Below are 25,481 nucleotides of genomic sequence, written 5' to 3' on the forward strand. Positions count from 1 at the left end.
GTTTTAAAGTCTATTCTCTGAGCAACAGGAAGCCAGTGCAAAGACCGGAGCACTGCACTAATATGGTGGTATTTCCTGGTTCTAGTCAGGACTCGAGCAGCAGCGTTCTGGATGTACTGCAGCTGTCTTACAGCTCGTTTAGAGCCCAGTGAGCAGGCCGTTACAGGAGTCTAACCTGATGGAGACAAACGCATGGATTAGTCTCTCCAAGTCTGGTTTAGACACTATTCCTTTGGTTTTGGAAATGTTTTTTAGATGGTAAAAAGCTGTTGATGTTATTGATTTAATGTGGCTGTTAAAGTTAATTTCTGAGTCCAATATTACCCCTAGATTTCTAACCTGATTTTTACGTCTCAAGGTGACTGATAACTCTTTGTTTCTGTGGGCCACCGACAATGATATCAGTTTAGCTGGAGAAAACATTTAATACATAATAGTATCAGTATTTATAAAAGAAATACAATGACATAACTTTTTCTGCACATTCTCAGTCAATACAGAGGGATTTGGATATATCATATTAAACAAGGCCACAATTTACCAATATTAATTCATATTCATTGAAAATGAATCTAATTGAGTTGCTTTCTTTCTAACTTGAAATATGCAGTATATGAAAAACAACTTTTCATTGGAGTCTCAGCTAAACTAACTTGTTAATCATCTCTGAGTCAAAACCAAACATGTGTTTTACAGTTTTCTGTTACAATAGGAATATATCATGCGTGGTTGTTGAAAATGCATTCACCAAGTGTGTTTTGACCTTCAGCAATGCATTTTGATTCCGAGCCAGCAAGAGGACGCCACCGATTGCCAACGCTGCTACGACCAAAGCGTTGGCTGTGGACAGGCGCGTGAGTTTAGACGCCGGCGTTTGCTTGACGGCAGCCTCGACAGTTTGGCTTTGCTGAACTACTTCCTGCTCCTCCTGGGTCAGGGTCATGGGGCAGAGTTCAGCCAGAGCTTCCAGAGCTGCTCGCTGACCAGCTTGTACTGCACCACTCATGTACCCACACCACAGGGTGGCCGTCTCTGTGCCTGCCCAATGGATCCTGTGGATCAAGAAAATCAGTGACAGAAATACTGAACACAGAGACTTATGTTGCCTTTTAAAAAAAAAAAAATAAAAAAAAAAAAATAATTCTATCTCTTTGGATTATTTGCATCCCTTTAAAGCACATTGATATTTTATCTCGAGCCATTAAAAATATGTTGAATTATTACATATGAATCTGACATGTCTCTGTTCACTGACATTTGCAAGTACCGGTTTCCACAAGAAAAGTTGTTAGACCCAGCGGTCGTGTGTGTGTGTGTGTGTGTGTGTGTGTGTGCGTGTGTGTCACTAAAATAAGAATAGCGCTGGTCCTTAAAGGTCAGCCAACCTTAAGTGAACCTGGCTGGTTGTTGTCAGCTTCAGGCCTTAAAGATTTGTTCACTGACAGCCTGATCTATGTACTGCTACATTCACAGCTTTAACTACTGCTGACTTCATGCTCACACACTCCCACGCATTAGCTCTCTCAAAGAGAGTTAATGCGCGCTAATGTTAAGTACACAGCCGGCGCACTATGCACAGCCTAGCAGTTTGCTCCTTGTATAACGGATCTTAGTTCGTCAAAACCCTCTTGAAAATGCAGCTCCTTCTTATTCACTTTTCTTTTGCTCCGAGTAATGACAACAAAGTCAAGGATTTCTTATAAACCTTGTGAATTTCTGTCCACGGTGCCCAAGGTTGTTGTCAACATGAGTTCACAGCCTCAGAGTTAAAGATAGCGCTGTCACAGCAGAGCTGGAGTTTGCAGACTGCATGGCTTTGTTGTTGGCAAGATGGTTGAAAAAAACAACAAAAGAGCATAGGTAGCATAAACCATGTAAATATAAAAATGCAGTCTTTGGCAAACCGTAATACTGGTCTTACTGAGGGAAGCTAATTTGACTAAACTTTCTAGGTACCTGGTTCTCACCAACTGATTCCTTTACATCTATGTACTATAAGACGCAAGCAAGGCCTTCCACCAATTCCTCATTTGAAGGATAGCGTATACGTATAGTAAAGTACTGATCATGTATTCACTAGCCCATCGTACTGTACTACTATACCAGCTCCCATCCCTGTGCATGCACATCAATCAGATGGATGGAGAGGCACATTTAATCTGGCCAGAATCCTTTAATTCATTTATGGTAACCGAACAGCAAAGTTCGAGGCATCAGCAGCCAAACATCTTACTTGGGACTTGGTGTACACACTCGAGGGCCCTATTATTTCCATCATGTGGAAAACAGACAGCATGTGTAATGACGACATTGCATCATTACTTCAGTTCACAAAATTGTTCTATAAGAATAACTGCCCTTTTCTAAAATGTCTTAATGTTTGTGTATATTGTTAACATTGGTAGCAACATAGTATATAATTGTTGTTGTGGGTGCAGAATTACAGTAGTTATGTTCAACATTGTTTTACCGAAGGTATGTGCTTAGATTTACAGTTATTGAATACATTTGTTGTGCCCTTGTAAGTCTGTGGGTGTGTGTATATATGGATGCATGTGTGTATGGATGTATGTGTGGATATATGAATGTGTGAATATGTATGTATGTACATATATGTATGTATGTCTGTGTGTGTGTATATGTATGTATGTATATATACATCTACATATTAACAATTCTCCATTTAACAGCATATCTCACTGCTCAGCCTCCCAGAGAAAGTTAATTCCAGTGTGCCGGAAAGGAGCCTCCGACCTTAAGTTGGACCTGAATTCCAGGAGGACCAAAGCAGGAATAAAAGTTCCAGGGATAGTTCACGAGCTGGTCCTTGTATATCCACAGTGAGAGCTGTGAGCGTATACTCTGCACAAAGTCAAGCACGTTTCCATTGGGCGTTGGCTTTGGCCATCGTTGTCCCTTTTCACCAATCCTGATTCTCATGGACACGAGCGTGTCTGTCTGGTTTGAGGACCCCAGGCTAGCGTCACTGCTCTTTGCAGATGATGTGGTTCTCTTGGCTCCTATAGAATTGTGACCTTCAGTAAGCACTGGTGTGGTTTGCAGCTGAACATGAGCGTGACTCTCATCCCAATCAGTCAGCAAAGAAAAATGTAAAGTACCCTATGTTCTCTGAAGTTTTAAAGCAGGCTACAATAAATATATTTCACAAAGGGACGTTACTGTTCAGGAGGGTTAGGCCGGTGTATACGTTTTCAGATATTGAGCCAAACATCAGACATAGCGAATTTGTGTGCGTCTCAGTTGACTCAGCAGCAACAGTCAGTTTATAAACAAACATGATATTATGTTAATCAGGTTGTCACATAGCTTATCACTTAATGCACGTTGGAGTTGGCTCCATGACATCGTCGGCAAGTTGCTGATGTCGGCTCCTTTGTTAATTTGCCAGAGCGTGTCATAAAAACAAATGTCGGTTCAGCTGGTTTACATCAAATCAAACTAGTTTAAGCTTTCACACTGAACCAGCAAAACCACGAATTGAACCAACTCCGTTCTTTAATGGTGTGAACAAGAAATTGGATGAATAAGAAATTGGATGAATAGTCAGGAGTGAACAGAGGTGTGCCAAAGCTGATAAAGGTTAAGAAGTTGAGTATTCAGTCCGGCCTTGAGGCTTCATCAGCTGAATATCCAAGAACAATTTCGACCTTAGACTCAAAGGCCTTTTGGCAACTCGTCAACTTGCGTGGAGTTGTGCATTGCAAACCACCTGTCTAGCCACTGAGAGGTAGAGGGGCCTGATTATCTCCTTTATCTCCTTTAACTGATCCTAAAAAAAATATTTGTTAAAGTTGCCTAACGTCACCCCCAAGCATAGGACCTTTTTTTTTTCTGGAACATAGGATTGTACACTTCTCTTTCAACATGATCTAAGATGGCAGTGAATACGAATCCAATGGCCACGGAGACTATACACAATTGATAACGAAAGTAATGTCTTCGCCAAGTATGGTAATAAAACACGGAAAAGACAGGAGTGGTGTAGGGAGAAATCAATCAAGTCAACCATAACGGCAACATACATCGCAGGTGGCGATAAACGTTACAATGAGCGGCAGCGTGATGCTGAGAAAAGGGAGAGCTCGTCAAATAACAATTAACACCTTGTGATCTTGATTGGACTTGATTAGTGTATTGTTTAAATAGGTGATTATAAAATGACTACAAGTGAAACTGAATGCAATGCCTTTTCTTTTCTTGTAAATTGTGGAGAAAGGTAAAGTAGGTGAAATGGGTGGTCGACTATTTAAACGAGGAGGATTTCCTGAAATGCGCAATGGATTAATCTAATCTGTAAAACCAGGAATAAAGATAGAAGAATCCCTCTGAGCTCGGGGGGGGGGATATCATTTTGACCTCCGCTGTATACAAACTGGTATGCTGTGTTCAATTTAATCTAATGTCCCAGTGGGCTGAGTAAGATACTGTAATAGCAGACTCTCTGAAGATTTCGATCACAGTCTGTAGAATAAACTTGTTCTAAAATATAATATCTGTGAATGGAAATTCACAAAGTGCTGCATAAGCCGTCTGACAGATTGAATTGTCGTTAATACTTGAGACACAAGGCTACAGTTGAACTCTTTTCCTTAATAGTTTTACATTCAATAATGAAGTGCATCTGTCCTCGTGATGACCTAATTGAGTAGTGATGGACACTATTTAACTTGCGTTGCAGCCTTTTTTGGGAACAGAATGCACCACTGTGTTCGATGATAAGGCAGTCCAACATGCATTTAACAGATGTTGTAACACCCAGTGTCCAATCGTTTCCTCACTTCTTCTACTGTACAGTCCTGTCAGTTGCATTCTCAGTGAGACATATGACACAATCATCTCATTGAAGTATATTCCCCTAATATCGTCGTATTGATAAAGTCCCACTAAGTTTCTGATGCTTAATGTTTGTACGTTTTTTTTGGTGGTACTTCTGTATGATTGCCTGTGCTATGAGTGATGATACAGATTGCAATTCACGATTTCATACAATTACCTTGTAATTGACATACTGGGTCAGGGTCCTTTTTGAATTGTGTTAGAAGGTTCAACATGAGTGAGCTATGTCACCTCCTTGTCCGTTGGCTTAACAAGCATATTTGCTTGCTGCTTACTTTTATTTTATTTTGTCTCTATGACGCCCTTAGTAAAGGAAAGCAAAGCGCTAGATTGGTTTGATTACACTTCCATTGTATGAGAAGCTTTTGTTTTGGCATATCATAATCACGCTGTTGGCAAAATGGGATCTTCTAAAGGCTGTTTCATGCTAACTGCAGACGCAGTGTTGGTGCACCGAGTTTGTTTCCGAAGAGAATATGCGGAGGAGATTTGTGCAGTGTTCATCACATTTGACCTCTTGGAAGGTGTTTCTCTAAATCCATCCTATGGTGTAAATGCCCTGTCGGGATTATGCTTCCAGACACAGATCTTCAGGTCAGTGCTGCTATTAAACCTTATTGAACGTCAATCTCTTTAACCTTTCAAATCTTCAACACTGACCTGACTAAGGAATCAACTCTTGCAATAAGAGATGTTTTCTTTTTTTCCATCCAGGGGCAGTGTGAACACAACTTTGACATATCATTAAGTTATTTTACATGCATATGAAGTTGTGTCTTCAACTTAATGAATGTGCATGAAACATTCTATCACGTTGTCTACGTTGCTGGCCTTTACCAACACCTCAGGGAAATATGTGGCACATTAGCTGCTAAAGGCTCCACTATGTTCACCAGTAGTCTCTCACTGAGTCAGTCTGTCTGCTGCTGAGCAGGAAGTGTATAGTATGTTATTCAAGCTTTTTTACTGAAATTGTCTGCCTACGTGAAGAGAGAAGTGAGAGTGAAAACAGGGAACAGTAAATAAGCAGGTTGAAATTCGTAAAGGTCAGTACAGCTGAGGGGAGCTGCAGATCAGGGTGACAATTCTTGTCTTTTGTCATTATATTTGTAAAGATAAGCATAGTCTTAATTATAATCTAATCCAAACAAGTTAGTATTGATCGTTTGCAGTGTTTGGTATTGTTAGTGTGTTTCTACATCCAGGACATGGTCTAACCTCACACCCCAGCTCGTTCACTTCGCTCGGCTTCTACCAATCGGCTTGTAGCTCCTTCACTTCGAGCTAAACACTCTACAAAGTCACAACTGTTTGCTGTCCTGGCTCCTCATTGGTGGAACGAGCTCCCCATTGACATCAGGACAGCAGAAAGTCTCTACACCTTCCGTCGCAAACTAAAAACACATCTTTTTTGACTATACCTTGAATAGGGAAGGTAGCGCCGTGGTAGCACTTTAGTAGCACTTAAATGTCTCTTACTGATAGCACTTTGTAGTTTAACTTTATTGAAGAAATTGTACTTTCTTGATTCTTGTTGTTCTGAGTTTGTACGTCAGCTAAATGACATGTAATGTAATGTTGTATGTAAGTAAGATTGTATGGACATATCATTATGCTCTTAGCTTAATGCAGCTCAGCTCCCCAACCATGTATAGACATCCAAACCTTTTATATTTCTGATTCACTGAGAAGTTCTGAACAATAATTGCCCAGTGAAGTACATGTATTTAGTACAAAGTTGAGTATTGTGCTGTGACCTTATGCTAAGAATAGGTGTAGTAATGATGATTTCTTGCCGAGCTTTTGCATGTTGGTGTACATTCAGGCTTTTGATGTACATATTCAGACATTGCCCTTTTTTAGAAACAGAGGTCTATAAAAGCATATGAACATATTGTAACACTACTTCGTTGGGATTCCCTGAGGAATTTCAGGATGAAGAGAAGAGTTGCTGCTGTCCTTCAAAAATCCAGAAGGACTAATCCTGAAATAGCTGAATGGATCCAGACGTCAGTGTGTGGACACAGGGATAAAGTGCTAAGCCTGTAGACCACTTATGGAGAGCTCCACTTATTCCACTTAGCGCCAGTTAGATGCCACAACTAGACCTGGGCCAAATCATTGTTATTCTCTGCACCGATTTATGAAATATATGTGTGCAAAATATAAAAATGTGACATTGAAACAAATGAAAAACATTTTTAAAACATTTTTAATTGATTCTGTTCGACTCTGTGTATCGTAGGTTGACTGAACTAATCCTTCTCTGTTAGTAGTAATAATGGAAACAATGCGAGGAGCAGCACAAACAACTATTGTTTTGTCAGCATCCAACAAAAGCAACTCGAGTTAGTGCAGAGTTTATTCTGCATGCATATTGGTACACGGTAAAGCATGAACCCACTGGCGTCGATATATTCAGAGTTCTTGTATTTGTTTTTTTTTACTCTTTCTTGTCTCTACTCTCTCTAACCACATCTAGAATTGAGTAGGTTGGGTCTTTGTGTACAACCATTTCATACTGAGCACGGGCATTGTATCCACAGAGGATTATTACTCTTTTTGTAAAAATGACACTGTACTTAGATTCATACTTTCTTAAGCAAAATGTCATAATCCAGCAGACTCTCCTGGAAACGGCCGTGCTGTTATATACATTATGTCTGAAGCACCAGCAGCAATTTAGTCAACCAAGCATGGGCTGGTTTTCATTACACGTGCTGGATTTGAGTCAAAGTCACATCGTGTCCTTGAGGATCCATTTTCTATATGGGGTAGGAATATGGATAAGGGCTACTGCCCCATGCTGCTGATTGAGTCACGTTATGTAATGAGCTTCCTCTGCTCCCCACAGACTTAATGTCATTATGGAAGTGCAATACCTGCATCCTCCTCCCCACCTCTCACTCTCCTCCTTTCAGCTGTGTGCCTCTCTGAACGAGCCATTAGAAATGGATTGTAGGAAGTTTTCTTATGAGAACATTGCTGACGACCTTCTGCTATTTCTTTAGAAACCGCACTTGTATGTATCCGGGTAAGGCATAATAACTCCCACGACTTATGTCAATAATCTGTAGGCTTGTGTGCTTGTGAGTAATACCAGGTTGGCAGGGTGTAGACATTATAATACAGCACTTTCATCCAGCATCCGTAGTCACTATCTCTTACACTGTCATCTAGTGTAATGACACAATGGACTGAACTATGAAATCAAAGGTCAGCTCTTGGAAATGTTTAGTTCACTGAACTACAGTGTACATTAGTTGTGGTGAGAGCCTGGGAGAAAGGGGACTCGTTTGGGTCCGGGGAGATGGAAAGGTGTGAGGCCGTGGTGTATCTGTCATCAGTGGGGTGATTACCTGCCACAGGGCTTCCTCAGGCTAGGGTGGTAATATGTTAGCATCCCTGGTGCCATAACATTAACAGGGCAGCCCCCACTGTAGTCCTCCTTAGCCCAGTCCTGTGAAGCAGCAGACAAGTTAAATGACATTTACTTGTTGTATTTAATGGCACAGTACAACATAATTGCTTTAATTCCCAAATATGAAGTCGTCTAATTTCATTTGAGCATCTCACACAGCCCCCCCCCCCCCCCCCCAGGCAATACTGAAAATTACAGGCCCCCAATAAACCTCAAGGTCCGTTGTTATTTAAGATAGCTATCTAAAGAAAAATAAAATTATCACATAATAGACCCATTGATGTGTTTGTATCGCATAACTATATTCTAAAAATGTACCTACAAATATTAAATAAGTAACTGTTGGCTCGTCAACATAAACTGTTCAGATGACTGTTTCAGATGAGTGGAATGAAACCCTTAAATGAATTGGTAGGAATTATCAAGAAACTCTGATACCCATTTGGCTACCATACAGTCCAACCAAATATGTTTCCAAGTTATTGTTCTATAAAAATATGTTGGTGTCCCTACAAAGTGAAACTGTGATGTATCCTGCACCAGCACTGCCTTGAGTTTCCTCAGGGCAATTTTCCTGTCATAATCTTGCCTTTCAACAGTGAAGTGAGGTTTCCGGGGGCTAAAAAAATTGTCTACATGATTAATATGCCGTTTCACAGCCTGCGTATGTATGCTGTGCTAGAGCTACCTAGCTATCCTGTACAACAGTGGTCCCCAACCTTTTTATCACCGCGGACCGGTCAACGCTTGGCAAATTTTACCGCGGCCCGGGGGCGCGTTGGTGCGGCGCGTTGGTGCGGCGCGTTGGTGCGGCGCGTTGGTGCGGCGCGTTGGTGCGGCGCGTTGGTGCGGCGCGTTGGTGCGGCGCGTTGGTGCGGCGCGTTGGTGCGGCGCGTTGGTGCGGCGCGTTGGTGCGGCGCGTTGGTGCGGCGCGTTGGTGCGGCGCGTTAGTGCACCGACCCTTTGAGAGTTACGTGCGTACGTTTTACATGCCTGCACAGATACAGATACACCACAAAAAACTAATATAAAGTGCATGGACATTTTTACTCACCATAATGCCAAATCAATGGGAGCCCTGCAAGTGGCAAAGCAGTTTTGAAGGCTTCATTGCCTCATTAGCAAGCCGGTCGCCGCATATTATGCAGAGCGGGCTTGGAATATGGGAATCACCTGCCGCGATAAACCCATATTTTAAGTAGGTCTCCTGGTATTGTCTGGTAAAAGTTTTCTTTTTCTTTGAACTCGTAGGCTCTTCTTCTGTCTCTTCACTAGACCTTTTCCCTTTCGCAAAAAAAATATCCAAAGACGTCTGTTTCTTACTCATTTTGCTAGCTTGTGGGTTAAAATTGGGCGCACAAGTGACCGGGATGCAAACGAGCGAATCCGGTCATTTTTCAAAATAAAAGGTTTTTCAAAATAAAAGATCGTTCATACTCTGATAATAAATAAAACGGAAATTATTAATTATTTCTTGTGCGGCCCGGTACCAATTGATCCACGGACCGGTACCGGTCCGCGGCCCGGGGGTTGGGGACCACTGCTGTACAACATTAGCCATGCAAGATATCTCCTCTGCATGTAATATGTTTGATTCCAGTAGTGTAGCGCTAGTAGTAGCTCGGGCTGCAAAACATATTGGTTTAGTTTAGTTTCACAATCTGTCAACACGTTGCAATATTGACCGCAATATTGCACTTTAAATAATATCTGTCTGTAGGTCTTATTCTGTTCACTCTCCAGCCAATCAAACCGCACATATATGCACTGTATATATCTATATAGATATATAGATATATTTTTTAGATATATATGTAAGCACAGGTAATGTGTGTCTGAGTCGAGAACACTCTAATATCTGTTTATTTATCTCAAGTAAGAATATTATAGCCATATTCACGTATTATATCACACATTTTCCTCATATAATGCAGCCCTAGTAGTGTCATGTGTATTCATAATGGGAGGTTGTGCTCTTCCCTCCTTGTTCCGGTTAAAAGGATTTGATCAAATGTTTGATGTAAGAAAACTTTTTTTAATTTTAAATTTTTTTTTATGTTGCTACTAAACAGGCATGTTGGTCCACCGTTGCAGCTGCCAATGAGCGTCACAGCGAGAAACCAGTCTATATGTTTCCATAGTTGTTGTTGTATCCACATTAACACATTTGATGAATATGGATTAACAATTGTATTGCTAGAATAGAAAATTACAAGTAATAGAAATGTAATGTTCAACTAGATTGTAACGACTATCAAGCTAAAGCTTATTAACAATTGCTTTTCAGCAAACTGGGTTCCTAAGTATACATTACATTATAAATCTATAATAAAATCCATTGGATTAAGTTTTACTGAAAGATATGCAAGCCTTTGCAACACAACATGGCTTTCCTCACTGGTAAAAAAAAATTATATGAATGATGATGAATTTTGGCACTAGAAATTATGCCTCAAACCAAATATTTTTTTGTTTATGACATTAGACATCTGCCACTGAACTACTTACTTTTTCTTCATAGTGGATGAAAGATGCAGCCTCAAGACCTAGGTATTTGACCAGACTGGAAAGCACTGCTTTTCTTCTCTCCCCACCCTGCGAACAGAAGGAAATGCCTGTGCCAACACGGTACTTACAATACACTCACCAATGACTTGTGAAATGTAACAGCAGGCTGCAAAAATAGTAATGCATATTCAAGAACCCAATCCAAGCTGGACAAAGGAAGCAGCAGTCAATTTGAATAACTCAAGTGTGGTCAACACATGCTCTTGGTTTTTACTAGTTAACGTGGTGAGTTATGTACAGAGCAGCTGTAGGACGAAAAGGACATGTCTTCATAAAACATGCTGAAATATGTTATGTATTAAGTCTACGATTCCTCATCCGCATGGCAGTTTAGCTTCATTTTCAGCACACCCCTGTGCAATGATTTAGAGTCTCTTGATATACTTGATATATTTCATAAAAACAGAGGGAAAAGTGGAATAAAGCATGGTGCCAACTTACTTTATTTTGGCAATTTATAAAAAAGAAAATATCTCACTGTAGATTTGTTGCAGGACTGCTAATAACATCAGTTGAAATTCTTATGAAATTACATAATTTCCAGTCCAGTCCAACATAGTGAATCCAACCAAGTACACTGTATTAGAACCAGATTCAACAACAAACTGATACTAGATACAGTTGTATCTTACTTGGAACCTTGATGTCCACCTGACTCACACAAACCAACGCAATGCTCCTCTCTTTAGCAGTGAAGTAGCATGTAGCGGTACATTATTTAGCACTTTGTGCTGCATGGCACAGCAGGGACACAGCTATGCTTGAGCTCTGTAGCACGTCAGGCTAATGCCTGAAATGCCAAAACAACACTAGAGACCAGGCTGGATGTTATTTATTGTTTCAGGTAAAAGAAAAGCACTGGGACAAAATGAAAATGTCAACACTGTAGAAAGGGAGGACAAGAAATGGGAGAGGATGTAGGCTCAGTGCACGAACAAGTGTGTGTTCAGTTAGTAGAAGCAGAGTATGTGACCTGATCAAGATGCAATATTTGGATATTAAGCCTGCATGAATCCTACCAAATCTGTTGCATACAATAACTAATCACTTAATATTGTGTTGATTCTATAATATTAGGATTCAGTCAAGTTGCACATGCATTACTTGTTTATTGAGTGGATTCGCGATCAAATTGCATTCTTTTTTTTTGCCCTCTATGCGCAACTATAAAGCTTGTCTTTGACAGCAACTCTTCGACACTTTAGATATAGAGAAAACTACATATGTGTCTGGTGCAAAAAGTAGGTCAAAAAAATATAAATAACTGTAGCATTGAGTTGAAAATCCCTTGATTTTCTGTATTAAGCAAAGTAATAGTTATTCTCAGTCTATATGATGTCCTATTCTCACATACAATGTTGATTTTTTTTTTTTGACATGTGACAAGACAGTGACATATTTAAAGACCTTTCCAATTATTTTCAACGTTTTCTTCCTCTTCCTTTGCATTCCTTTGTTTCTGCCGTTGCTATTGGTGCAGAAGTCACTACCAATGTAAGTTGTAGTACTACTGCTATATTCATGTAGCACAATAACTAAATGCTCTATCTGTATGTAGCCCAACATCCACAGTCAAGGGCCTCACCCAGCACTCCAAATGAAGGGTGAGAATGAGACTCTTCTCTACGCACTTTACAGACAGATCATACACATCCCCGGGGGTCAAAGTTGTGTAGTTCAGGGTAACCTTCACTGCTTCCGGATGAGAGTCTTGATTCAGTCATGCTCCTCCAATGGTGTAGATTGGGTCAAGTACACCTTATCACAGCCTTAAGCCAGTTCTCAGAGGAGCTAACAGTGGACCAATTGTAATCCACCGTACCCTCCGATGGGCTTTATGTACTGAACGGCATGCAATAAAATAGACCTCAGTGCCGTAACCTTGACTTATGTGTAGAAACACATGCACTGAACAATAACCAAAGCCGATAGGAGATCCATCCCATTTTGCTGGACCCAAGGCACCCGTCAACAAAGCTCCTCGTCAAAAGCATAGATGAACATCTGCTGCATCCGGCCACAGAGGACGCAGATATAATAAGGCACTACTGGATCTGGAGAGCACGGCAGGCAATCGGACACCACCAACTTAATTTCCGTGCTCTGTTCGGTGCCAGACATGGTGGAGCAAAGTAGTGATGGAGAGCAAAGCCAATGGTCCCGCAGATATCAGACTTGCCACTGCTCCCCCTTCTATTCAACACATGTTACCTGGTCAAGATAAGCAGAGGGTCTGATAAGCGTTGGGGGGGCCATCTTCAAAAAACGAACATTCACATCAAGCTCCTCAACTCCACAGAGGCTGAGGCCTTCCTCCCTCCTCTTCCTCTTTTCTGTGCCAGACAAAGGAGATATTATCCAATTGTTGTTTTTTCCATTGCTATCGGTGCAGAATTCACTAATGATGTAAGTTGTAGTACAACTGCTATACTGGTCATGCACTCTGTATTTCACGAGTATTAATTGTACCGTGGTTAATGCCAGTAAACAGTTGACATAATTGGCATGCTCAGAAACTAGCCTTGCGAGGTACTAAGTTAACTGGCCAGCCTACCTAGCTTGCTCTGTATAACTGGGTACACACAGTTATTGTGCGTTTCAGTGTGTTGGATGATAGCAATAGTAGTTACTGCAAGAATTGCTGTTTATCCGGAGAGATTGCAGATCTTATGTCATATTATTTATCAAAGTGCTATGGGATTTAGATATTGCTGGTTATCAGCAGCAGCAACAACTCACATACTGCATTTGCATTTCTCTATTTCAGAAATTATAGGAATATGCACCACTTTGTTGCAAAAGTTAAGCAAAGTATTGAGATCAAACTCATGACGCTCTGACCAAAGTCAATTGTCCTACACACCAGTTTAAAAAGTCCAATACCCAAGAATATGGCTACCGGACCCAGAGGTAAGCTATTGAAACCTGTAATCTCACCAGCAATAGCTTTTGGTCATGGAATATGTCATACCTTTCCACAATTTGTGCCTATCTAGCAAACCACAGCTGATATCCAATATAAGAAATTAAAAAAAGAAATGTACACTCTGCATTTGACCCATCCTTAGGTCTTAAGGAGCAGTGAAGCACCCAGGGAGCAACTGAGGGTTCAGTGTCTTGCTCAAGGACACTTCGACATGCAACTATGGGGAGAGTGGGGATTGAACCGAGTACCTTGTGGTGACGGGATGACCACTCATCCCCATGAGTTACAGCCAACCCCATCAATACATTTTAATGAATTACAATAAACATTTAAACTGATGACCAGGGTAAAAGCCTTGTCATAAGCACACATTTTACTAATCATCATACTAATCATTTGAATCTGTCAACACAGTGATAACCCATTACCTCTTCGGAGCTCCATTGAGAAGCCTGCTGGCCGGCAATGAAGCCTACCAAGGCCGCATTACCACTGGGGCTGGAGGCATCAAAGGTAACACAGAATGGACACCCAGTTGAGGATCCTGCCACAATTTCCCCAGAGAAGCCCTTCTCCTTCCAAAAAGCCTGTAGAGAAACAGAGATAGTTCAGATTCATCACATATCAGTGATTGCAGAAGCACAAAACCCATTTAGAAATCACTTGCATCGAGTGGTATCGAGTGCCATCTCTTTCTCTGCAGACCTCTGCTCGAAAGAATTGAACTGCACCAAAAAGCTAGAATCGAACACAAAGGTCACAATAAACGGCCTTCACAACCACTTTCCAAAAACTTCACTGCTGGGTGTTGACTTAAAATAACATTTGAAGTTGAGGGCATTTCACTTTCTTAAATTGCCTTACTCTGCCAGCATTCTTTTCATCTCGCACAGCAGCTGGATTCCCGCGGGATCACAAGATCACACAAAAATCTAACTTGGCAGCCATCAAGTATTGCGTTTGTGTCCGGACCAATCGGCTTCCTGGGAGGAGCTACTGACATCTACGAACCTGGTTTAGGTGTGTGTGACGCAACATCCCAATGAAGAATATATGTTTTTTTTGCTCTTCTCTCGACTGGCTTTAACAAGAGTTTATTCTTCATGCAAACTCCTGCTAATTATTTTTTGAAAGTGCTTGCCCTTTTCCAAATAGCATCTCAGATGCTTCACTATGACAAACCAAATGGCCCCTCAGGTAATCCCTGACCAAGCCACTGATTTCTGGTCAGCTAATTGGTCGCTGCTTGTTTTGCACAAATCAGAATATCTTCAAAGGGATCAACACTATTAATATTAATAAATAATAATCCATTTAATTTATATAGCGCTTTTTAAGGTACTCAAAGACACTTTACATTTTACATTCTTACACCGTAGACACAGCTACGGGGAGCAATGCAGGGTTAAGTGTCTTGCTCAAGGACACGTCGATTAGGGCGGAGATTGAACCGCCAACCCCCTGATAGATGGACCTGCTAACCACTGACCCACAGTCGCCCCACAATGTAATAATACATGTGTGAATTTGTAGAATGTACAGAAAAATGTAGAATACTACAACGTTATATAACGCAAGCATATGCCGTTCCAATAATTAAGCTTAAACAGCACTTCTCATCTAAACAATTGGGAATATAGATTGAATTCATTTAAAAATAACCTTGGATGATTTTGAGCATGCAATTTACTTTTTGGTATTAAGTGTTAAGTCTAGCTAAATATTAGATATGTTAGATAGGCTTAATCATCCTCATAGAGGGAATCGCAAAACCACAAAATACATTTACTTGAAGACTGTTAGAATAAATTGATTTTCTTTTATTATTGCTTTGCAGTGGTTATGAATGTCAGGGATCTTAAGGAATGAATGGATGACATGGAGGCCATTATTCCTCATTATGGATACCTCAAAGGGCATTATCCCGCTTATGTAACAACCAAAGAAATATGATTGAGACCTTGAGATATTTTAATGCATTTTTCAGTCAAACTTTTTTACAAGCCATAACTCAGTTTTCTTAGTAACACCTGGGAGATTGTTAACACCTGGAACAATCAGGACCATATCATAAGGTTTTTATGCAATATGAATAAATTCCAAATAGAGTCGCTTATGTGATGCAAAGTGTCAGTGTCCTTCTTCCAGCTTGTGTTAAGAGGATGAGTCGCTGAAATTAAATATTGAAGTCACTCATTTTATTAATTAGAAATTAGCTTGTTACCGTGTTGAAATAAATTATAAACTGAGGCTTTGACTGTGTCCCTGTTGCCATGGTGTCTCATTATAGATACAGCCAGCGCATTCATTTAGAACGGTAAAAATTCATTGTAACTATTTAGTAGGAGTCCTGTAACAGTGACACTCTGCAGCCAATCAGAATGAAGTATTCAGCCAGCACATGGTATTAATAGAAGTTAAGGTTGTTCTGTGTGAGGAATACATTTCATTCACAAAATAAAATATTTAGTATGTGGTAATAAACTACTATATAAAAAACATCTGAATACAAGGATACATACTGACATATTATGTTGTATGTAGGAACAACCTAGTTTATATAATATATATTTTACAGCATAGTTTATATTGGAACATTTTAAAATGTGTGTCTCTTTTACACATGCTGCTGGCGACCTTGCTGCCTCATGTAGTAATAAGTGACCTGCGACCGTGTTTAGAGTGAGATAGTGACATTTTGTATTCATGCATATATTCATTTTGGGACTTACATGTTACAGTATAGGGATAATTTTATTAGCAATATTTGTTTAACTTTTTCAAAATAATGTGTGTGTGCATGCGCTTATTCATTATCATTTAACAACAAAACATGTTAAGTTAAATACTCATTCAAAATATGAATACATCTTTATTAAATTTATTTAAATTTAGCTCAGACGTTATTTGAGGTAGCAAAAGCACTTTAAATCATATGCTTCTTTCAAATGATTTTCTTAAGGGCCAAACCTGTCGACCTTTTGCTTACATCTTTTGTTAATGTTGTATACCTCAAGACAAGTTGCTGCCATCTTTACCCTGACCTGTCATTACATAACAATACACTACTGGGATAGGACGGGTTCACCTACATGCCGTGCACAAACAGGCACCTTCAGGCTGCAGAATTTGCTTTTGTTCAGTCATTTACGTCTAGACTGCAGACATAAGCTTCACATAATGTGGAGATTCAGCTGCTGCAGGCATTGCCCTGACAAATTAACATTGGGGAGCATTGCCAGAGCTAAGGGAAGAGACAGATGTGATGCCGAGCCTGACGCTGCCTCTAAAGACTTGGATCCAAAGAGGAACGAGCTGGTGCTTCTAGGAGTGTCCTCCACAGTGGTGAAGATGAGCCAAGGCAGGAATGCACTCAGCTTTTTTTTGCTGAAAAATGCAAACACCATTTTAAAGCCCCTCTTCTTTCAAATGTTTCAGGTAAGATGTCCAGTACTAAACTCATTCTTCCTCTCCCTTCAGTGACCGTTGCTGGTGGTTCTTGATGTCCTTTTATTGGCAGCTGTTTCTATGCGATGTGCACTTGTGCCGTTTGGAATCTAAACCGCAATGGTTCTTGCTCTGATATATATCTATATATAGATATATAGAGATATATACATGTGTGTGTGTATATATACTGTATATATGTATACACATATATGTATATGTGTATATATACATAAATATCTATAGACTGAATGGAAATGGCATATATATATATATATATATATATATATATATATACTGTATGTATGTATGTATGTATGTATATATATATATATATATATATATATATATATATATATATATAAACACCCCTCACTTTTTCTTCTCTTTCTTAATTTCGCATACCATCTTATTTATTATTATATTATTATTATTATATTATTATTTATCTAGAGCAGTGGTTCTCAACCTTTTTTCAGTGATGTACCCCCTGTGAAATATATTTACAGCCAAGTAAGTACCCCCTAACAAACACATTTTTGGTTGAAAAACGTATGCAATACACAGCGCTGGGCCATCAGTGTCTGATTTAGAATAGAATATATAAAATTAAGTTTATGAACTTATATTTATATTTAATTGAATATTTATAAAATAACTATTTTTAAAGGATTTTTTAATGGATACTAATTTTAAATACATTTAGAAAAATCTTGCATACCCCCTGGAGTACCCACATTTGAGAACCACTGATCTAGAGGTCCACAGTCAAGTTTACTCAGAAATCATGAATTTTGGATTTGGACCGGCATTCTAGAGTACGGGAAAGTGTATGACTACAAGTTTGGGGAAGTCCAGATCATCGGATTTAGCCCAAAGCCTCCGACGAGTAAATGTCGCACCCTTATTAAGCATAGCCATTTTGTATTATCACTGACAGCTTCTCTGCGACTGTCATTTTTCACTTTCAGAAAAAAGGAGTACCACTGCTAAAGACACGTATATCTTTTCTTTACATGGGAACATTTTTGAGGGAATTCTATTCACACTTGAAAATAAATTGTGTAAATGTAGTGAATTATATAATAATTAGGGGCTAAATTAAAACCCAACTTGTGTGACTTTGTCTTTTTGTTTGTTGCATAATTACATCTGATAATTACTGATCAAAGCAGGGGCAGACTAAGTTCTTTGTTGTCCGTCTTAGTTTTTCTGATTCTCAGCTGCTGGTCCTAGTCTGCTTCATGTGTATTCTCTGCATTTGCCTCCATCATTGCTGCCATATGTCAGAGGAATGTTAACACTCATCCACAATGCTATTTTATTGGGAAATTCCTGCTTTTCATTTGAGGCACCTGCTTTACACTTTGCCAAAAAAACATCATATTTATAATTGTAGTTAACTTTTGTTAAAAGCTCTCCAGTCATATACTAACTGAGAAAGAGAGCATCAACTAAACAAACACAAAAATCAAATGCATCTTGGCAAGACACCAAGGCACAGATGTAAGCACTAATGGCAATATGTTCATTACTGTCGACAAATTGCATCTACTAACAAGCATTTTGTTAATTGGTTGTATGGTTGTAGAATGCAAAATGGAAAATATTAAAGAAATCAAATGTCATGTGCTGCAAGTTATTTTCAGTGTTGAAATCTATAAAGAACCTAATTGCTTCAGACTTTCTATTTCATGAATTAGGTGAAAACATGTGTCGCGATCATTCAAATTAGGAGCCCATTGAACCACATGTGGCATAATGTCTCCTCTTATTTCAACAAACTTCACTAATAAAAAAAAAGACTTATTTGCAAACCCATGCATGAGCCTCACATGCATAGAACCTTATGAATGGACAAGGTGTCGAAACCACACCACCTTTCAAATGCGCATTCGACATAACATGCAATGCATGAGCTGGAAAAGAATATAACTTTGCATCCCTGTGCACCACGTGGGGCGGAAGACAAAAAGCACCCAGATGTATAACCCTCAACCTGAAGGAAGTCCTCAAGTTCTTGGTAACAGAGGAGGGAATTGGTCTAAGTGAAGACCTTCTGCGGTCACCACCAAGCAACTGGGGAGCACTGACAAGTCGGTACGTTCTCATATCCTCTGACCTGAGGTCAGTGCAAGCATCAAAGCCGTATGAAACACTTTCAGACAGGAGTGCTCAAAGTGGCCTGATGGTAGATCCCACTGTGGGGAAGAGGCAGGCATTGCCGGGCATGGTCTCCAAGAACTGTTTCACGAAAATGTGTCTCGAAAGACTGGTCCGTAGCCAAAACCCTCGTGGGAGGAAGACCCAACTGTACAGGACAGGACGCTCTTGCCGCTTGGATGACAGACAGACAGACCACCCCTCCTCAGCGTATCCCTCTTAGGAGCCAAGCCTGAAGAGGATGGCCCGAAGTAGACAGCGTGCCTATTGCCATCGAAACGGCAAGCAGGGTAAGTAAATGACTGGAACAGTCAGAGTCTGTGATGAGGGCATTGAACGCATCAATGCATGCATACCATACCCGCAAATACGTTATTCAAAGCTGCTTCACCGTGTGAGGTGTCTGACATCCCACGAGATAGCTTTCATCAATGGACATGGTGCTGTGCCACCGGCCCTGATAGCCCATACTCGTGTGATCGTCTTAATGCCCCTTTTACTGGAGGTGGGGTGGAAACGACACGTGTATATGTGAGAACAGCCATGGAACACCATATCCCTTTCAAGCAATTCATTGAGACTTGGTTGGGAGGTGGAGAGGAATGCGCTCTACATGACATGACGGGCACTAGCTAAGCAGATCAGTCAGTTGTCATTTGTGCAGGCACGTCCTTATTGGTCGGCTATATATGCTTAGGCCAAATGCGTACTCGTGATTGGGGGAGAGGATTGCCCATAGAGTCCAGTACAGTTTAGTGTGAGTTAGAACAGTTTTATTCCCCGTTAATTAAAGATAAACCCTTTGGGCAAGAAAAAGATGTAAAAGCTGCAATCAACTGTTACGACGACAAAGAACAACTGATTCAAAATGGATGTTTCTGATTTATCTTCTGTTACTCACCGTCTGGTAGGTAATTATGAATTTTATCATGTGGCCCACAGGCATGTTCTGGGTGAGGAATTCTCTCTGGCTGGGCAGGGCTGGCTGGTAGTGGATCTTTGCTATGGGGAAAACAAAAAGTATTACACCATGAATCCCAAAACGACGTGCTCTTTTTTAATTCCGTTTAATCCACCGACCCTGTTCTCACTTGGTGTACTTTACAATATATAAAACATGTAGGACAAATCTAGGCTTTAATGTTAGAGACGGTTAATTAAAAAATAAGTGAAGACAGACGGCACACCCTGAACCTTCTATCGACCATGTGGTTTTATCTTGAATCATTGACTATTAATGGCCTCGCTTAGAAATCCCCATGTTCTAATACACCTCTAGCTGTTGCTATGCTGCAGGGTACTAATCACAGCACTTACATCTGTAAAAAAGCTTCTCACTGATGTGGGAGCAGTCAAAGAACTCTGTCGGTACTGTTAGAGGTGCATGATGAGGAGCCAGCCAGCCGGTTTCTTTGCTTGCCCTGGCAAGTGAAGCGACGTCTGGCCAAAAGCCAGGCTTTTAACGAATGAACCACTGGAAGATGTGAGACATCATTTAGAAACTGTCAAGAGCCTGTCAGCCCCCTCAAAATATTGCCCTTAATGCTAAACAAAATTGATGACCCTAAAGCTGTAAAATTGAAAAACAGTGACATGATAAGTGTCTCTAAACTAATTTGACATGGTCACTTAGATGTTCAAATGACATCACTGTACACATGACATAAGACCTGTCAGGTGGTATCATATCCATAAAGCTGCTTGTTTTGACACCAAAGCCATCCAAGTTGATCGCAGGTAATGCCTTCTACCTCATTATTTGGTAAATTATTGATGGTTAAATGAGACATATTCTGGCACCTTCGTCTTTAAATCGCTCGAGTGCTCTACAGCGACAACGTTGTCATTCACTCTAACATGCACTCATCGTCCGTGAGACTCTCGCGGAAGTTCAACACAACTCGGCATCGCAGTTAAATAAGGATGACATGAATACACTGTTTCAATAGGGGTGACAGTTTATATAACTGATGAATAAGTGCACACTAATCTGACGCTGTGTGCCCAAAAGGTGGACAACTGCTTGTAAACAGACATCAATGACAAAATAAGACTATTGTTAGGCATACTTTTTGGCATCGAGCAATTTCCAGACTTGGAGAAAGCTTTTACGTTAGTTTAAAACCGGTGAGGCGCTTAAACAAACTGCCTCAACTTCAACGCCCAGTGTTTTTGAGTGGGCATACCTTCAAGCTGCATAGGCAAACATTCAACACGGAGGCACACATGAGCGAAAATATCCAAATTCTCAAGCTAATCCGAAGTTGATGAGGTCGGAGTACTGCAGTCCACCACTTTGGTCCAGACTGAAATATGGATTCTTACTGACTTTTCATCTAATGCCACCAACAGGTTTACATGTGTGGCTTTTAGGGAAATACACAAATATGAATTAGCAAATGTGAGGATGCTAACATGCTAAACAAAAATGGCGAACATGGTAAACATTATACCTGCTTAACGTTAGCATGTTAGCATTTTAGCTGTTTTGTGTGGGCCGCACAATTAATTGAATATTAATCGGGTTTAGGAGTTTGGCTTCCCACAATTTATGGCCAACTGCTATATTTACCTTTTTTAAATGGTGTGCTCTGCTAAAAGAAAACCTAACATCCAGCCACCGGGTGGTGATCGAGATGTTTTGGCTTCAGTTCTGGGGAGCTGCACACGCCGCTGTAAAACCTCTCTGAATATTCTGTCTGCAGTCCATAGCCGACGAATGATATATTGGTATTTTACAGGCAAAATAAAAAAACATGGAATTCAAGAAGGCCCTTATTTTCAGACTTATTTGATGCAAAAAGGTCATAATTAGCAGGAATGTAGCTCTGTTTTAATTTTGGGTAGGAAGTGTTGATACAATTTTAATTTCCTACATTATCAGTGCTCTATTCTATTTTCTATTTAAATGTGAAAAGCGCATTGAAAATATTTTTTCCCAAAAATTTAGAAATGACCGTGATGAATTAGTGCTGATCAAAATAATCGTGGTGTTCATTCTGGCCATAATCGTGCAACTCTCTCTCTCTTACTCTCTTGCCCAAATACATGGCCCTCCCACATCAAGAGAGCATGTATATGGTTCTACCACATGTACCACAAATGTTGTATTCAACTACAACCTATTTATTTGTTTTTACATAGCCAGTTATATTTAGAATCATATGAACAATTTCTGCGACGTCAATCAGTATCCTGAGCCATTTGGGTCGAACAATCTCTGCTCTATAATTTGACCACAATGGATGAATTGTGCAAGTCAAAAAAGGAGTGTCGGTGACACAATTCTTATCCGCGACCAGCTCTGAACTGGAGTACTCTCATTTGACGGTTTATCAGACGGCTTTTCACATCAACCTGTCATCTTCGGAAAACAGCTGCAGGTTGAAGGACATCTAATGGCTCCGGGGGGCAATCTGTGCAACTGCTGGTTCCCGACCCGTTGCACTCTGACTTTTACGTACGTTGCTTCCCCCTGAGTGGTTTCCTTTCAGTCTTTTCATTGTCTTTCTGTGTGCCTTGTTCTCACTTTCCCCTTTTTAGAATACGGTGGCATTTTGAAAAAATCCCTCACTCCAATTTGCGAATGCCCTGCTGGACAACGTTGACCTTGCTCTCTCAATTTCCTGTGTCACTGACCTGTGCGTTGCATCTGCCTTCAGCAAGGGGGTTTCAGCATTTCCATTACTCTCTCACTCTGAACTTTTTCCGTAGCGCACAGGCACTTTCAGTGTCTTTGACAGTTAGAGGGATGAGCAAAGTAAAACACGAAAAGCCACTCAAATCAAGACATGACATCAAAGGGATGATGATTCAGGGATGCAGCTTCCAAATAGCAATTTATAAAGAGTGGTGCGAGGGAACTTTAAAAGGTATGAAAATGGCTGAAGCTAGCTCGAGCTGAAGTTTAGTTCATAGCTGTGGCTGCCTATACTGTGAAATTGGATTGTCTCTTTCATCCTAAAAAGCCAATAGAGCAGTGCACAGATTATGATGTAACCGCCTTTTCATGGGGAGTACTGGAAAACCCTTTTTGCTCACTGTGTGGCTGAGATCATGGTCATGTGATCAGAGAAACGGCTTTCACAGTATTCTTTTGCATGAAAAAACAAAGATATAAGAACGTCTTCTATAACTCTGTGCAGGTAACCATATAGAAGGTCAGTTAAAAAAGACGAGGCAATAAACACAGATGGATAACAAAAGAAAATAAACGCCCGTCATTCAATCTGTAGGGCCATCTGGAGTAGGTGGCACGATTCACCAACCACTTAATCCAAATGTTGCATCGCAGATCTTTGATTGAATTACGAGCGTAGCCCCTTGACACTTATTGAGATTGAAGGCACGGTGGGAGCAGCCGACACCCTCCCCCATCTCTCCATACGCACACTGCAGTTTCAATGTTACTTCATAATTTCTGCCCTTGGTCCCGATAAAAGAAATGTTGGCTGAAATGGCATTCATTAGTTTAACTGTGGTTTAATATTGGATGGCTTTTAATCTCCTCTGAATAAATGGCCAGCGAAGCGTAGCGGGTGGACCACAAACAGAAGATGCATTTCATTTTAGCCCTGAACACTTTCAATCAGTTTCTTAGTAAAAGGGATTTGGTATATGAACACACTATTTTAATGCTGTCAGTCAAATATGATTTAACCACACCACAAACGCAGTCCCTCGCAAGCAAATCAATTGTGTTTTGGAGTGCACTGTTATTAATTTACGACAGGGCTTTGTTACATTCTTTTTCATTGCTGCTAATTGAGAAACACGTTCTAAATTATGGATTTTTTCAAACTCTTGATAAGAAGATATGTGACAGAGAGAAACAGTTAACACTTAATGGTCGATCCGTCTATCATAGATCCATCCGTACCAGTTTATTTTGTGGCCACAAGTTGAAGTAAAGACATGATCAAAATATGTTTGAAGTAATTTCTGAAACAATGTCAAACACCATAACAAAGTATGTCCACCTGATAGTTTTATTTTTCACAGAGTACATATCTTGGTCAGAGTTCTTTGATATCCATATTTATTGACTATGTGATGTTGTCAATTTTATCTGTTGACATAAAAACACAAGACGTTGTTTAACATTAGTTAATGATCAATAACAGTATTGCCTCAAAATACCAGACATAAATTAGAGTGTTGACCACGGTGTGTCGATTTGAGCTGTTGTCATAATCCATCCCTCTCATCGACATTTGCTATGCTGCTCATCAGAAGCCATGCAAACTACTCATACATAGCTTCATTAATTTCCACAAAGTTTAAATTCGGCAAGATAAAAAAAACACCTTAGTTATCTTCCCAACCACTTCAGCTCCCTTCTTCAAGTCTGATCCCTAAATGAGGCTCCATCGCACTGTCACTCGGCAAATCGGGCGCAAATGCACTGCCGACCGGTGTTTCTACGATTGTAAACAGGCCTCCGGACGGAACGGTGAGTGGCAGATGTAATAGTTTCTTCACCACAGCTCAAGCCAACTGTCATTGCTGCAGCTCCTCCTGCGTGAGAAGATAAATGGCAAAATATAGTGCTGCTTGGCTGCCCGTCAAGTTCACTCGCAATCAGAGGCGATCCCCCCTTTAGTCAGGTACAACGACTTTGTGCAAGTGACGGCAAGAACTTTGGCTTCGCACACTTAATCTGCCGGCTCTACACTTAACAACTAATTTCCTTGTGCACGCCAACACAGACACAAATGTGCGGCCAGACGATTAGCATGCTCGGCGAGGAACATCCCACTTGATGAAGAGAGACAGAAAAACACATTGAAACTAAATGTTATTTTCCGTAACTGCAGAGCTGTCTCTGTAACTACCGCTGACTGTTAGACTGTACGCCTAATTGCATTATACTCCAACTGCATGCTGCGAAAGCCTAATTAGCATTGTTTGTCATACAATGCAGGCTCAAAATATATGGGAACCTATTTGCTTACTAATATATGCACACACTTTCAATCACATCTTTGGAATTCAACACAACGCATGAACCAAAAATTCCCATTTCCAAGCTCGTCTTTTTTTCTTGCATAGCAATCTCATATGAGTGAAACCAAACAGTTCATAAATCATTGAGGTGAG

The 25,481-nt window shown here is 40.3% G+C and overlaps 1 protein-coding gene across 1 annotated transcript in view; it reads right to left on the minus strand.

Annotated features, from left to right (window-relative positions):
• Positions 1 to 703: 703 nt before the first annotated feature.
• si:ch211-127i16.2 (probable flavin-containing monoamine oxidase A) overlaps positions 704 to 25,481 on the minus strand; it is a 33,949-nt gene continuing 9,171 nt past the window's right edge. The window contains exons 8-12 of the mRNA XM_034547278.1: positions 20,284 to 20,384; positions 14,201 to 14,359; positions 10,787 to 10,873; positions 8,217 to 8,317; positions 704 to 1,052 (exon numbers count right to left, since the gene is read on the minus strand). Coding sequence (XP_034403169.1) covers positions 704 to 1,052; positions 8,217 to 8,317; positions 10,787 to 10,873; positions 14,201 to 14,359; positions 20,284 to 20,384 — 797 coding nt within the window. The remainder of the gene's footprint in view (positions 1,053 to 8,216; positions 8,318 to 10,786; positions 10,874 to 14,200; positions 14,360 to 20,283; positions 20,385 to 25,481) is intronic.

Source organism: Cyclopterus lumpus, chromosome 12 (assembly GCF_009769545.1).
Source record: "Cyclopterus lumpus isolate fCycLum1 chromosome 12, fCycLum1.pri, whole genome shotgun sequence".
NCBI lineage: Eukaryota > Metazoa > Chordata > Actinopteri > Perciformes > Cyclopteridae > Cyclopterus > Cyclopterus lumpus.